The following is a 15,164-nucleotide window of genomic DNA, read 5'->3' as shown; positions in this document are numbered from 1 at the left end:
AGTAAAAAAAATAAATAAATAGAAGGCATCTCCACAGCTTTGTATAATTTTGTAAAGGTGGTAGACATTTTCCAAGGCTCCTTAACTTTGTCCCAAGCCCTTAAAGATACTAAGTAACATTGTTCTGTAGTAGCATCATCAAATTGAATCTGTTCTTTTATTTCAGAGTATCAACAATAACCCTGCAACTGATCTTTTACTACATTCATTTCCCTCACTCCCTTTTACTGTACAATATTTGTGGTTTCTTCCTTCCACTGGTTAACCATTGCAACTTTGAACTAGTCTCTAGTACAGCTGCCATCAATCCCTTCCAGTTTGGTGCAATAATTCTACTCTGAGTAGCCCAGTTACTGAGAATTTGTTTCTCAGAAGGTGAGTGCATCCCATATGAAATTATGACCTCTTTAAAGTACCTTAGCTCTATTACTTCTATAGGACACCATCCTATCTCATCATAGTTTTGTTCCCCAACTGACAGGGGAGGTAGGGGGTCATCTCCAAGGTGAGACAGAGACCTGGAATAAGGAAGGCACCCAAAGATCAAGGGGATTGTCTTTAGCTGTTACAGCATTGGGGGTATGAAACTTAAAAAGGCCACCTCCTGTGGCTAGTCAGGAACCCCAATGGAACAATAGAGACACAAACCCAACCACAAAATTTTCAACACCAAATTTATCCTGTATACAAGAAATTCAGGGATATGGAGATAGAGCAGAGACTGAAGGAATGGCCAACCAATAACTGGCCCAACTTGAAATGCATCCCATGAGCAAGCACTCATCCCTGACACTATTGGTGATACTCTGTTATGCTTACAAAAGGAGTCTAGCATGGCTGATTCTGAGAGGCTTCATCCAGCAGCTGACTCAGACAGATGCAGACCCCTACAGTCAAACAATGAATGGTTCTAACTAACCTGTACCCTTGGAACTCTCAGAGACTAAAATACCAACCAAAGAACATACACAGGTTGGTCCTAGGCTTTCTCGCATATATGTAGCAGGAGTACAGCTTGATCTTCATGTGAGTCCCAAACAACTAGAACAGGGGTGTACTGGCTGGTTTTGTGTGTCAACTTGACCCAGACTGGAGTTATCACAGAGAAGGGAGCTTCAGTTGGGGAAGTGCCTCCATAAGATCCAGCTGTGGGGCATTTTCTCAATTAGTGATCAAGGGGGCAGGGCCCCTTTTGGGTGGTGCCATCTCTGGGTTGGAAGTCTTGGGTTCTATAAGAAAGCAGGCTGAGCAAGCCAGAGGAAGCAAGCCAGTAAGAAACATCTCTCCATGGCCTCTGTGTCAGCTCCTGCTTCCTGACCTGCTTGAGTTCCAGTACTGACTTCCTCTGTGATCAACAGCAATGTGGAAGTAAGCCAAATAAACCCTTTCCTCCCCAACTTGCTTCTTGGTCATGATGTTTGTGCAGGAATAGAAACCCTGACTAAGACAAGGGGCTATACCAAAAGCTGTTGCCTATACATGGGATATGTTCTTCTAGCTGGGCTACCTGGTCTGGCGTCAGTGGGAGAGGATGCACCTAGCTTCACAAAGATTTGATGTGCCAAATTGGGGAGATAATCAAGGGTGCACCTACTGGCTCAAAGTAGAAGGGAGGGATGAGGAGACAGATTTTGGAGGGGTGATAGGAGGAAGCATGTAAAGTGAATAAATAAAAATAATGATAATAAATTAATTTTTTAAAAAACAGTAAAGAAGCAATTAAAGAAGACACCTGATGTTAGCTCTTGGTCCCTGCATGCATGCACATGCATGTGTATGTGAACTCACACATAAATGCATATGCACATATATGTATACAACCATCTGAATACACACATATACATATAAATAGAAATTCATGAAAATAAATAGCAAGCAATATTCTTAATTGGTCTATCTAAAGCAAATATGTATGGCTTTCATTGTAAACAGCAATATAAGTAAAGAATTCAACTAAGTTAAAGATCTCTGCTCTACTCATATTGTTGGCTACGTGTTCAGTAATAAAACATAATGTTTTCTTTTAATGACATTTTGTCTAAAGAGACAGCAGCACCATCTCCCATAGGAAGAATATAAATGACCTAGTTAGGATTATCTGAGATAAACATAGCTTTAGAGTAGAATCTTTGAGATAGCAGTATTTTGAGATGACTGGAGAGATGTTTGGTACAAGCTTACACAAAAATCAAGTTTGAACTAAGACTAGGAGAGCAATTCCATGGGTCTGGATGAGAAAAGCACATGTGGTGACAGGAATGGGAGAAATCTAAGAAATACACACTTCATCCAATACACAAAGCAAATGGGAAGCTGGCTGCTGTTGAAGGCTCTGGGAGACAAGGGTGTTGATGGGATACTTTGTAAAGATATATGGTTGCATTCTGAAAGATGATTATTAAAAAGAGACTAGATCTCCTGTGGGCACCACTTGCAGTTCCTTATCAATTACGGTAACAGACCTGAGCCTTTATTTACTATAATCATATTGGGGGAGGGGATAATGAATTCCTGCTGCAGGCTTCATTTGGTTATAACAGACTGTCAGCTCAAACTGGCTATTAGCTTACCAAGGGTGTTGATCTTTCCATCTTCCAGAAGCTGAGATTACAATTGTAACAGTAGTGGGCTTGCATGTACATTAACCCTAAAGGTACATGATTGCTTAGTCTCCAGTTGATAGGGAAATACTTCTAGCACCATGTCTGCCTGTGTGCTGTAGTTACCTCTGGGTAAAATGGATGAGCCTTCAAATTGTAAACAATTGTTAGCTAGATGCTCCTGAGTGTCTCTGGTTATGGTATCTTAAGTAGAGCCAACATGGCCATGTTAGGCTCCCAGTTTGTCTGGCATGCAGGAATGTGCCTAAGGCAGAAATGCTGATCTAGAGTCCCCAGGCACCAATGCTGGTGTGTCAAGCAGAGCTGACTTTATATATCCTACATATATGTGTAGTGTATGCCTTCAGAATCCAGATGAAGGTAACAAGTTCCCTGGAACTGGGCATCTTGAGCTGCCATGTGGTACTGTGATTGAATCAAGGTCCTATGGAAGAGGAACCAGTGCTTTTAACCACTGAGCCATCTCATTTCCCCAGCTCCCAGCTTTTAAACCTAATGTTTCAATAAAATCTTGTTATCTTGACAAGAAAAGGAGAGACTAGATGGAGATATATAAATTGGAAGTCTTTTGCTACTATTCAAAGAAAGAGTAATTAATTAAGTCTAGGCCTTTTAAGGGCATGAGAGATGCAAGGACATCTCCAGATAGAACAGATTATACCAGACATTCCAGTTCTGAGATGATGTAGGGCCAGTGCCGCCAAACAACTTCATGAGAAGGAAGGGGAATACTGGGAACAAAGGGGTACAGTGGAAAGGAATAGGGCAGAACCAAATAAAATGAAATAGCTTTGAAATCCTACATGGACAGCTATTGCTTTGTAAACTAATGAAAAATTAAACTTTGGAGAATTTTATAGATGAGTAATAAATTTACATCAATGCCAACTTGCTCCTCTATAATCCTCTCATGCCTTCCCTCTCCCTCTTAACTTCATGATCTCTTTAATTATTGTTACATGCACACACAACCTGAGTCCATCTACTGTTGTGTATAAGTATATCATGTATCTAGGATTGACACATTTTGGGTGAAAACCTAACAGAAGACTGCAACAGAATAATTCTCCACTCAAATGTCAACATTAGCTTCTTCATCCTTTCTACTCACTTTCTTCCTCTACTCTGTGTGTTTAGGGCTATAGCAACTTAGATATGCTATTTCCTGCCACAAACAGCCTTTCTTTGTGGAGTGTAAAGATGAAGATTGGGGACGTTCACCTATGGAATGATGTTTCTGCTCACACATTCTTTTTCAGTTTGCTGAATAGGAAGTAGGCCTGTCCTTTGTATTTATCTTGAAGTGCCCTCCAAAACCCCATGGTTGGCACTGATTCCACTTTGGTTAGCCAAAAGGAGAAAAGGATAATATCTTCTTATGAAAAGTCAATATGGCCTATCTACTTAATTCTCCAGATGGTAGATTATCAGTAGGATCTGATCCCTGCCAAAAGATAGAAACTTCTTGAGTGCTTTGGTGTACAAAGTGGCATTGTTTGGTGAAAGTACAATTCACATTTGTCTTATTTTCCTCAAAATCTAAGTTATGAGTTGACTTTTTCATATGAGATAACACAGAAGTCAGATTTGACTTCTGGTGTAAGGATACAATATTTCTCCAACACCATTTGGTTAGGGAGATTATCCTTTCTCCATTGTGTGGGAAAAAAAGAAAAGGAATAGGTGAGCTAGAAATGATGGATGAGAGGACAAGAAAGAAGGCATGGAGGGAGGAAGGAAGGATAGAAGGCATGAAGAAAGGAAGGAAAGAAGGAAGTAAGGAAAAAAGGAAAGAACAAAGGAAAGAAAGAAGGAAAGGAAGAAAGAAAGAGGAAGAGAGAGAAAGAAAGAAAGAAAGAAAGAAAGAAAGAAAGAAAGAAAGAAAGAAAGAGGGAGAGAAAGAAAGAAGAAAAGAAAGAAAGAGAAAGGAAGAGAGAGAAAGAAAGGAAGAAAGAAAGAAAGAAAACAGGGAACAGAAAATAATAGAAAAATAATGGACTAAAATTTGGATATTTAAATATATATATAAACAAAATTCATACCTGTAGAATTTTCAAGGAAAAAAGATTGATAAAATACACATAAATAGTGCCAAAATGAAAGGGAAAAGTTACAACTGCCATCATAGAAACAAAAATATCATGAGAAAGCTAAGTGCAGGTGTTCACATCTGAGATCCCAGCCCATGGTTACCAGGGTGACATAGTGATACCCCTGACTCTTTAGTCATGTTCTAGCTGTTGATAATCATAATAAATAGTAATAATAATAAATTGAAATTAAAATATCATAAGACTACCATGAATATTTTCTAACTAGCAAACCAAATAACTGAAAAGTAGAGAATCTTAGAAATATACTGTCTGGGCTGGTGAGATGGCTCAGTGAGTAAGAGAACTGACTGTTCTTCCAAAGGTCCTGAGTTCAAATCCCAGCAACCACATGGTGGCTCACAACCATCTGTAATGACATCTGATACCCTCTTCTGGTGTGTCTGAAGACAGCTACAGTGTACTCATATACATAAAAATAAATAAATAAATCTTAAAAAAAACTCTCTCAATGGTTAGCTCTTTAAAAAAAAAGAAAAAAAGAAAAAAGAAATATACTGCCCACAAGGAAGCATTATGAGTAAGTGAAAACTCTGAACAAACACAACTAGTAATAAAACTAAACCAGTAATAATGTAACTCCCAATTGAAAAAAATAAAAAAAGAGTTCAGGACAGGATGCCTTTGCTGGACAATTCGAGCACTTAAATAATAGCAAGTACCAAGCCTACCTCAAATCCAAAGAGTTCTATTTCCAATTCACACTGATACCAAAACTAAAGACATCATAAGAAAGAGAAACTATAACCCAGTATTCTTGATGAAGATAGATGTCTCACAAGCTTTTCTTTAAATATAAGTGGCAGCATTCACAACTCTTGAGTTCTGTACATCTGTATAAGCATGGTTGAATGGGAAACACCAGGTCTGTAGCCAGATCATGCAATAATGTGATACTCTTGGTCCACGTCCAGAATGGCCTAGAAATATCTCAATATAGGTAAGTACTGCCATAGCTGACCCCGTGCAGCTGCTGCCTCTGCTGTTTCCATCTTTACTAGCACCAGAACTCAGCTTCTTTGGTTCTCCAATATGAACTGAACACTAGAGTCTCTCCAGGAACATTCCAGGCTGTCACCAACAGCTTGGACTGCTGAGACACCCTGTCTCATGGATTGTGCAGTGATTAGAGTCTCTGCTTCCCTGTGTAAGAATAACCATCTAATCACTTTTTAATATATATTCCTTCTTATGGTTCTGTTCCACTAAAAAAATCCTGATTCATGCAAAGATAAGGCCTAATTTTAACAAATAAATTTTAGGGATTTCAATTATACCTCATATCACTATCTTTAGATGTTTGTAAATGAAACTGTCTTAGTTAAGCTATCAACTAGTGTTTCCGTTGCTGTGGAGAGACACCAAGATCAAGACAACTCTTATAAACGCATTCAATGGAGGCTGGCTTATGCTTTCAGAAGTTCAGTTCATTATCATCATGGCAGGAAGCATGGTAACATGCAGGCAGACAGAGCTAGAGAAGGAGCTGAGAGTGCTGCATCTTGATCTAACTGCAGACAGGAGACACTAACTTTTCTACACTGGGTGGAGCCTCAAAGCCCACCCCCACAGCACTTGCTCCAACAAGGTCACACCTCCCAATAGAGCCACTTCCCATAGCCAAGCATATTCAAACCACAATGTATGGTTTCATTGTTCTGCATTAGAGGCAAACAGGTAGTTGGAGCTGGCTTACAATTTCAGAGGTTCTGTCTATTGTCAACCTGAAGGGAAGCATGACTGAGTCTAGGCAAATATGATGCTGAAGGAGCTGAGAGTCCTACATCTTGATCTACATGCAGCCAAGAAGAGACTACCCTATGAAGACAGCCAGGAGGGGACTAGTATTCACAAACTGGGTGGAACTTGAGCATAGGAGCCCACAAAGCCTACTCCCACAGGGATGTACCTCCTCTAACAAACGCACATCTACTCCTACAAGGCCACATATCCTATAAATTCTACTCCCTATGGCCAAGCAGGAAAAATGAATTTATGGGGGCTAAACCTATTCAATCCACCCCAAAAACATTGACACTAATACATATATGTTATAATGCATGACTTTCAAAGTAGTGGAGTTGGGTGGGAGGAATAGGAAGAAGAAAAAGAGACGTGCAGGGTAGTGGTGGTGCACACCTTTAATCCCAGCACTTGGGAGGCAGAGGCAGGCAGATTTCTAAGTTCGAGGCCAGCCCGGTCTACAGACTGAGTTCCAGGACAGCCAGGGCTATACAGAGAAACCCTCTCTCGAAAGAGAGAGAGAAAGAGAGAGAGAGAAAGAGAGAGAGAAAGAGAAAAACCAAAAGAAAAAAAAAAAGCAACAACAAAACAAAAAGAGACGTAATTTTCCTAAATGGAAAGGAAGATATTTCAATAGAGAAAATAATTGCCTTTAATGTCTCAGGTGGGACATGTGAAGAGTGAATGAGTCTTGTTTCTATCATTGTCATTTCTATCATTACATCATAATGAAAATGCTTTTGGAAGTATGCTTCCATACATTTGTAATCACAGCCATTGGGAGGCCAGCCTGGGCTGTACAGTGATTGGGGAACTACCTTAGAAATCGACTCCTCATTTCAAAATAACAAAGCAAACAAAATAAGTTTAATAAGTCCATTTTTAATAATTTTCCTGATATAAAGGGAACAGGCTTATTTTTAACAATTAAGTATGTATGTAGTATATATATACGTAATCATAGGATCAGAGGTGAGGAGAACACATCTGTCCCAACACTGGAAGTAACTGGAACCAAAGGGACCCAGGCACACAGGAACTCCACCAGACCAGTGGCACAGGTTCCTTCCAGTCTACCCTGAGTAGACTTTGGGTGCAAACTCCACAGCCAGTCCAACCACACCCAGAGGAAGTTCCACTCCCAGGCGATCAAACAGGATCCCAGAAGCTTGGTCACACCAGGATCTCAGGGTCGCAAGAGACAGCTTGACTCCCAGAAGCTCTGACATACCCAGGATCTCAGGATCACAGCATCACAGGATCACAGAATCACAGTATCACAGAGACAGCTGGACTCAGGAGATCTAACACAACCAGGATCACAGGGAGGACAAGCTCCAGTCAAATATATCTAGGGCAGGTAGCACAAGAGATAACCAGATGGCAGGAGGCAAGCATAAAAACATGAGCCACAGATACCAAGGTTACTTGTCATCATCAGAACCCAGTTCTCTCATCATAGCAAGTCCTGGATAAACCATCACACTGGAAAAGCAATATTCAGATATAAAATCACTTCTCATGATGATGATACAGGACTTTAAGAAGGACATAAATAACTCCATCAAAGAAATACAGGAGAGCAAAGGTAAACACCTAGAAGCCCTTAAAGAGGAACCACAAAAATCCCTTAAAACATTACAGGAAAACACAATCAAACAAGTGGAGGAAATGAACAAAACCACCCAGGATCTAAAATTGGAATATAGAAACAATAAAGAAATCACAAAGGGAGACAATCCTTAGAAAACCTAAGAAAGAGTTCAGGAGTCATAGATGCAAGCATCAACAACAGAATACAAGAGATAGAAGAGAGAATCTCAGGTACAGAAGATACCACAGAAAACATTGACACAACAGTCAAAGAGTGCAAAAAGCAAAAAGGTCCTAAACTAAAATATCCAGGAAATCCAGGACACAATGAGAAGACCAAACCTAAGAATAATAAGTATAGAAGAGAGTGAAGATTCCCAACTTAAAGGGCTAGTAAATATCTTCAACAAAATTATAGAAGAAAACTTCCCTAACCTAAAGAAAGAGATGTCCACAAAGATATAAGAAGCCTACAGAACTCCAAATAGACTGGACCAGAAAAGAAATTCCTCCCATCACATAATAATCAAAACACCAAATACACTAAACAAAGAATGAATTTTAAAAGCAGTAAGGGAAAACATCAAGTAACATATAAAGGCAGGCCTATCAGAATTACACCAGAATTCTCACCAGAGACTATGAAAGCTAGAAGATCCTGGGCAGATGTCATACAGACCCTAAGAGAACACAAATGCCAGCCCACGCTACTATACCCAGCAAAACTCTCAATTACCATAGATGAAGAAAACAAGATATTTCATGACAAAACCAAATTTATACAGTATCTTTCCACAAATCCAGCCCTACAAAGGATAATAGATGGAAAACACCAATACAGGGAGTGAAACTACACCCTAGAAAAAGCAAGAAAGTAATCTTTCAACAAACCCCCGCAAACATAATTCTACCTCTAACAACAAAAATAACAGGAAACATCAATCACTTTTCCTTAATATCTCTTAATAAGAAAATTAATATTACCAACATATCCTAATTAATTGAAATTCAAAAACATGAGGAATTAGAAATTTGTTGGCTGTCATTCAGTGGTCTCTCTAATTTGGTAATTGGAGAAATAGGTCCAATATTGTATAATCCATATACACTTTCTGCTTGTTTGTATGAACAGTGTCTTGTTATGTACCACATAATGGTCTTGAAATCATACTTCTCCTATCTCAGCCTCTCTATTAGTAGGATTGTTTATTTGATGTTTTTATACTATACTATAGTTTTCAGAACAGCTTCCATATTTCAAAGTTATTTATATAGCCAAAAGAAATATAGACAATTAATTTGGGAGGTTGCTTGTAAGGGAACAACAAAGAGTAAGACTGAATGTTTTGCTTGATATTTATACTTGTTGTATTAATTTTGTAGAAGAGAAATTTACAAGTTACTCGTTTTCTGAGATGAATGCTTTTCAAAGTCATCACAGCCAATGAACCAGAATCTTATCCTCACCTAATGTCTGTACCATCCTCCAAGCACAACCATTGTTCAATGAAACAGTTAATGAATGACTTCATGGATAGACCATCTTAATATATGTTGGGGCCCAAAAGCCCCTGATATCTCAGTTTCTATCGTGTCCCTTGGCTATTATCTATTAACTAACACCCTTTTGTTTCTCTCACTATCTTGCTTCTGTTCCTGCAATTGACTTGGGATATTTTATGATAGGAGGCTTTCCAGACACTTTACAATGAGGACACTCCTTTCTGGACATTTTAGGATGTGGGGACATTGCTTTCTAGACACTTTACAATGTGGACATCCACTTACAGTAATATGTAACCAAGTAATAATACTGGTTTGCCTGTGCACCTGGGCAAATACCTTTGTGCTCTGTAGCTTTAAAAACCCTTTGTTTCCCTAGAGTAAATTGAGACTTGATCAGAATTCTTTGTCTTGTCTCCTTCTTTGCATCTCCTGATCCCAAATTTGTTGTTAATGTTCTCTTCTCCCAAGAACCCCATTGTTTAATCCTGCAGGTCGGGGCAAATACACACACCATTCCTTAAATGAATGTAACCCATTCCCTGTGGGCTGATAATGAAGACAATCACTCCTGTCAAATAGCTTTGACCATAGCAGGAAGTCTGTATTCAAATAATTGTGCCTACAATTCATCCCTTGGTGCAGCAGAACTGTCAACTCTTAGCTTAGCTACAATGAAGGTAAAATCCTTTGATGTTGTGAAGGACATTGAAGTACAGCCTTATTACAATGAAAAAAATATATATGCCAAAATTATCAATATATGTTTTCCCAATATTTCCCTCCAAAGAAAAATTTAGGTAAAAGTTATATTATCCCATTACCATCCTTTTAGAATGTAAAATACTCCAAATCTCACACGTACATATATAGTTCAAAGACAGTTGCTCTTTGATAAGTACATCAGAATGAATGTCAAAAATATACAATTCATAACATCCATAATATTCTTGTGCATGAGATGTCAGCACTTTTATAGCAATACAAGGAGTTGAAAATAATTTTATTACAAATGCTTTCTCTCTATCTCTCTTGTACACATGACAAACATATAAATCCAGTTCCATTAAATAATAGAGTTAATATCTTAACCTTAAGACATATCACCCAACTGGTTAATTAAAAATGGAAAGTATAAATGTGAAAGTAAGAATATAAAATATATAAGAATAAGAATATGGAGAGATGCACATTCAAACACAATTGAAGAAAATGTAAACTGACACAGTTTGACTGATCTATTAACAATAAAAATGCATTCCAACTGACAGGACCATTACAGTCAAAGAAATTATCTCACAAGTGCACTCTAATAATGCAGAGATTCACTACAAGAAACATTTCACATGGTATTGTTTAATACCACACACAACACAAAATATAAATGCCCATCCAAGGGCCATGATTAATTAAATTACAATGTAATCATATAGGGGAATTTTATGTAGCTATTAAAAAGAATGAGGTAGTTTTACTTATGCTGATATAAAATTATCTCCAATACTCACTTTATAAGCTTTTATAAATCCAGAACTCCAGTGTGTTTTGGACAAGAAGATGTCTTGACAAGCAGATGTGTGCATATATACATATTTGTAAATAAACAGATAATTGCACACACAATCGTAGTCATGTCATATACACAGGAAATATTTTGGAAGAACTCACACGAAATTCTTTAGTTATGATTGTTCTTTCTGCAGTTATTTCTTAAGGAAACTCAGTTTCCATCGTACTGTATTGCACAACTTGATATTTTATCATAACCATGTGCTTTCTTTGTAATAATTAAATAAGTTCTTCCTAGAATAAACAGGTAGCAGCAAAGATTCCAAACTTCCAATGATAGAACTTAAATGTGAATCCATTAGAACATTTGTGCTTTCTAAGAACTTTGGAAGAGCTAATTTCCAAGTAGTCCTTCCATTGTAGAATTTTAAAGAAAGCAAAGCAGTGATGTCTCTTGACTTCTTTTTCTTGGTTCTAGACTCCAATGGCTGACAAAGTAAGGCAATCTGTGCCATTGACTTCACCTTGTGATACTGGAAATGTCTCCACCTTGGTCACAGTATCATAGAGTGGATTGCTCTTCTCTGTATAGCTAGCATAAGGCTGCATTTCATCCTTGAAAAAAGCTCAAAGTTAAAATCCATTCAAAAGAGCTAGAAATCATTACCAAAATTACCCATGTTTCTATCATGTTAGCATCTACTAATAATGTTTATAAGTGTGTCTCTGACTCAGAAGATCAAGGCTTTGTTCTAATAATCTATCACAAACATTTGTTGATTATTTATATTTTGTGTGAGATGGTTGTTGGGTGAATGTAGACACGTACAGGAATGAGGTGATATTAAAAAGTATTTCAAAGAATGAATCAAAGAAAATAAGAAGCTGGTCTTAGGAGACTAAGGAATGGTTGCTTTAAGCTTAGAAAAGAGATAAATTATAGTGGTGTTTAAATGTGGAAGTAGAGAATTAGAATCAGTTGCATGGAGAAGGACACATCTACTGGATTTCTCCAGAGACTACAATCCAAATATGGCAAAGTTGTTAAGATACAATTTATCAGATGAAAAAGTAGGTTAGAAGATAGATGGATAGATAGACATTTGTATACAGAATTTTCTCCTTTGTTATAGTAATTGCAAATCAGTGTACTCCATTCATTTCTGGTAGTTAATTTCTGATTTATTGAGACTTACATATTATCAGAAAATTTTGATACTGTAACTATTTATAAGATTATATATATATGTATATATATATATGATAGGTATTTAGCAAAATAAGTATGGCTGGCTACTAACTGCAGTATCAGATTTGTTTTGTTCAACAAAAACATGAATACTGATGCAAATTACAGATTATTCTGCTAGATTTAAGACCATGTGGCTTTAAAGTTTGCAAATACTCATTAATTTATCTTACCTCCTCAACAGCTGGAGTAGCTTCTGATTTTGGCAATTTACATTTTCTAAAAAAGCAAAAAAAAAAACAAAACAATCTGGAGTGACCGAAGGCGACATCATTGTTTAGAATAAACAGTTATAGTATCAAAATGTTCTACTAATTAATATGTAAGTCTCAGTAAATCAGAAATGAACTGCCAGAAATGAATGAAATACTCTGATTTGCAGTTATTATAACAAAGAATTCTGGTTCTTAGGCAAAAAAGGAAAAACATCCAGATAGGAGCTTGATGCAATAAAATGTATGCAATGCAATGCCATCTCTTCATTATATAAAAAGAAGCATTGTAGTTATTTCCTCACATTAAAGATATTAGCATGTCCTAATGAGCAACTCACTAACCACGGTCATCATGCAAGGTAATTCCATCCTAATATTTCACGTGTCCTTTTTGCTTACAAGAACATTGCTGTTCCTCCCTAAGGTAACAGTCATCAGTCAGTCCCATATTTCTCACCCTTTTCTAATCCAATAAGGTTGAAGAAAAGTTTTATCAGTTAATACCTGAAACCACTGATTTTCAAAACACATCCTATGATGATCAAAATAATAATAGATGGTATGATGTACATAATATATGGTCGTACTGATTGGTCACCTGTAACAATAAACAGAAAATTTTATGGTTCAAAGGTGGTAAGTCCAGATAACAATATACTTTTCATTGATAAAATGAAGCAGAAATTCATGTCTGGTACTGAAACATGCTCAAAAGCAGATGACCAGAAAGATCATGAGCTTTGGGGGAGTGGAGATGGGAGTCTTCTACTGTTTTTTGCTAAATGGATACACTGTCCATTGTCTCCTAATATTTAGAATATGCAATTAACCCATAGCTGCTCAAGGTTCTGAGAATAAATCGTTGTTGAATGGAATGTTCAGCCTTAAGTTTGTATCTCTAGCACCCCACCTAGTTTCAAGGAACATGGAGGAAGAGTGGCAAAGAGAACGTAAGAGCCAGAAGATAAGAAGAGCTGTTGTAAAACCCTATCCTCCTGGCATAAAATAGGTGTTGAACTCAAAGCAGCAGGTACAAGATTGGACCTGTCAACTTTCCACCATTCATGGTGGATTGGATCATAGGTTGTCCTTGTTCAATTACATAATTCCGCATACATGCTCATGTAAGCAACTTGAGTTAAATACAATGTCACATACACACACACACACACACACACACACACACACAAACCAATAATGACAACAACACAACACCCACAGCATACACATCTACACATAACACACACATGAATATGAAGAAGTAGGATGGGGCATGTTGAGAAGAAGTTCAATGTAAGGAAATAGAAAGGATAATAAGAGAAACATTATCAAACACATTCATGCACACATGCTCACACGAGTGTGTGCGCGTGTGTGTGTGCGTGTGTGTGTGTGTGTGTGTGTGTGTATCAAAATTTTAACAATAAAAACTTTAAAAATATGTCTCAGAACTTTCAGAGACTAACTAAGCATCTATCTCTTTATTCAAAAAAGGGAAAGAAAACAAGAAATCACTTTGGGGAAAATAAAAATGATGCAGGCAGTTCTGTTGCTTGCTATCTTTGCAGAGTGCTAAGGACCCTATTTCCTCAGAAAGAAAGCGAAGGGACTGGCAGAGTACCCAGTAACTCAGAACATTTCATATAAATATGAAATGTATTTCATATTTTTCATGTATGAAATATATTTTTCATATATATATATATAAATTCATATTACTCAGATTTATACAACTGTAAATGAGAAGCCATGTTGTGCAAAGACATTACTTATAACTGCCATTCTGTATCCTGAAACCCAATACAAAGCTAGGGATGTTCTCATTTTTATCATTGTATCATGAGCTTCAAATATTTAAATAATTTCCAATAAATATTGGTTTCAGAGAAAAATGGAATGAGAAGGAAAACCTGGTGCTCACTTTGAACAACTGCAAGAAAATCAGGAAGAAAAGGACCACCACTATTGATTATTTACTCAATAAGCATAAAATATATAAAAGTATTGATGTATTTTACCAAAATACATCAATGAGAGTTAAAGTCTACACATCACTGAATTATGAAAATATTTCATGATGGTCCTTTTAAAAAGGCATTCACAGAAGTACAGATTAGAATTATTTAGTACTGGCAATTCTTTTCACTTAATACAAAATTACAAAGTACTTCTCAGGCACAGCAGTGGATTCCTAGCTTTAGAGTAATGTCTAATGAGCTGCTCAAGTGTCTTCCCTGTTCTGAACTATTCATTATCTACTACTGAAGAATAAATCAAGCACCAGTTCCCTGGTGCTTGGAAGGAGCAACTGCTCTGTAATCCCCCCAGACAGGCAGCAGATAAAGGCAGATCATGAAGTCAAGGCTAAAGAGAGATCTTATCTCAGAAGACGAAAAAGATGAAGTAAAAAAAACAAAACAAAACAAAAAAAAAAAAAAACAGAGAAAAAGAAAAGAGAAAGGAAAAGCAGATAGAGAGGCCTGAGCAGATAAAAGCACATGCTGTCAAACCTCAGGACCAAATTTCTATCCCATATAGTAGAAAGACATGTTGTTCTCTGGCCCCTACATACTTATTATGGCACATGCACAAACACATACACACACACACACACACACAC

The 15,164-nt window shown here is 37.2% G+C and overlaps 1 protein-coding gene across 2 annotated transcripts in view; it reads right to left on the bottom strand.

Annotated features, from left to right (window-relative positions):
* Positions 1-10,516: 10,516 nt before the first annotated feature.
* The window catches only part of Cd200r1 (CD200 receptor 1), a 31,084-nt gene continuing 26,436 nt past the window's right edge, over positions 10,517-15,164 (bottom strand). The window contains exons 5-7 of one of the 2 annotated variants that reach the window (XM_031363981.1): positions 13,049-13,142; positions 12,503-12,548; positions 10,517-11,695 (exon numbers count right to left, since the gene is read on the bottom strand). In XM_031363981.1, the coding sequence (XP_031219841.1) occupies positions 11,555-11,695; positions 12,503-12,548; positions 13,049-13,142 (281 nt within the window). In that variant the 3' untranslated portion in view covers positions 10,517-11,554. The remainder of the gene's footprint in view (positions 11,696-12,502; positions 12,549-13,048; positions 13,143-15,164) is intronic. The other variant, XM_031363982.1, reaches the window with a different exon arrangement.

Source organism: Mastomys coucha, unplaced genomic scaffold (genome assembly GCF_008632895.1).
Source record: "Mastomys coucha isolate ucsf_1 unplaced genomic scaffold, UCSF_Mcou_1 pScaffold12, whole genome shotgun sequence".
Taxonomy (NCBI): domain Eukaryota; kingdom Metazoa; phylum Chordata; class Mammalia; order Rodentia; family Muridae; genus Mastomys; species Mastomys coucha.
The sequence above is the reverse complement of the archived record's forward strand: the minus strand, read 5'-3'. Positions and strand labels throughout refer to the sequence as shown.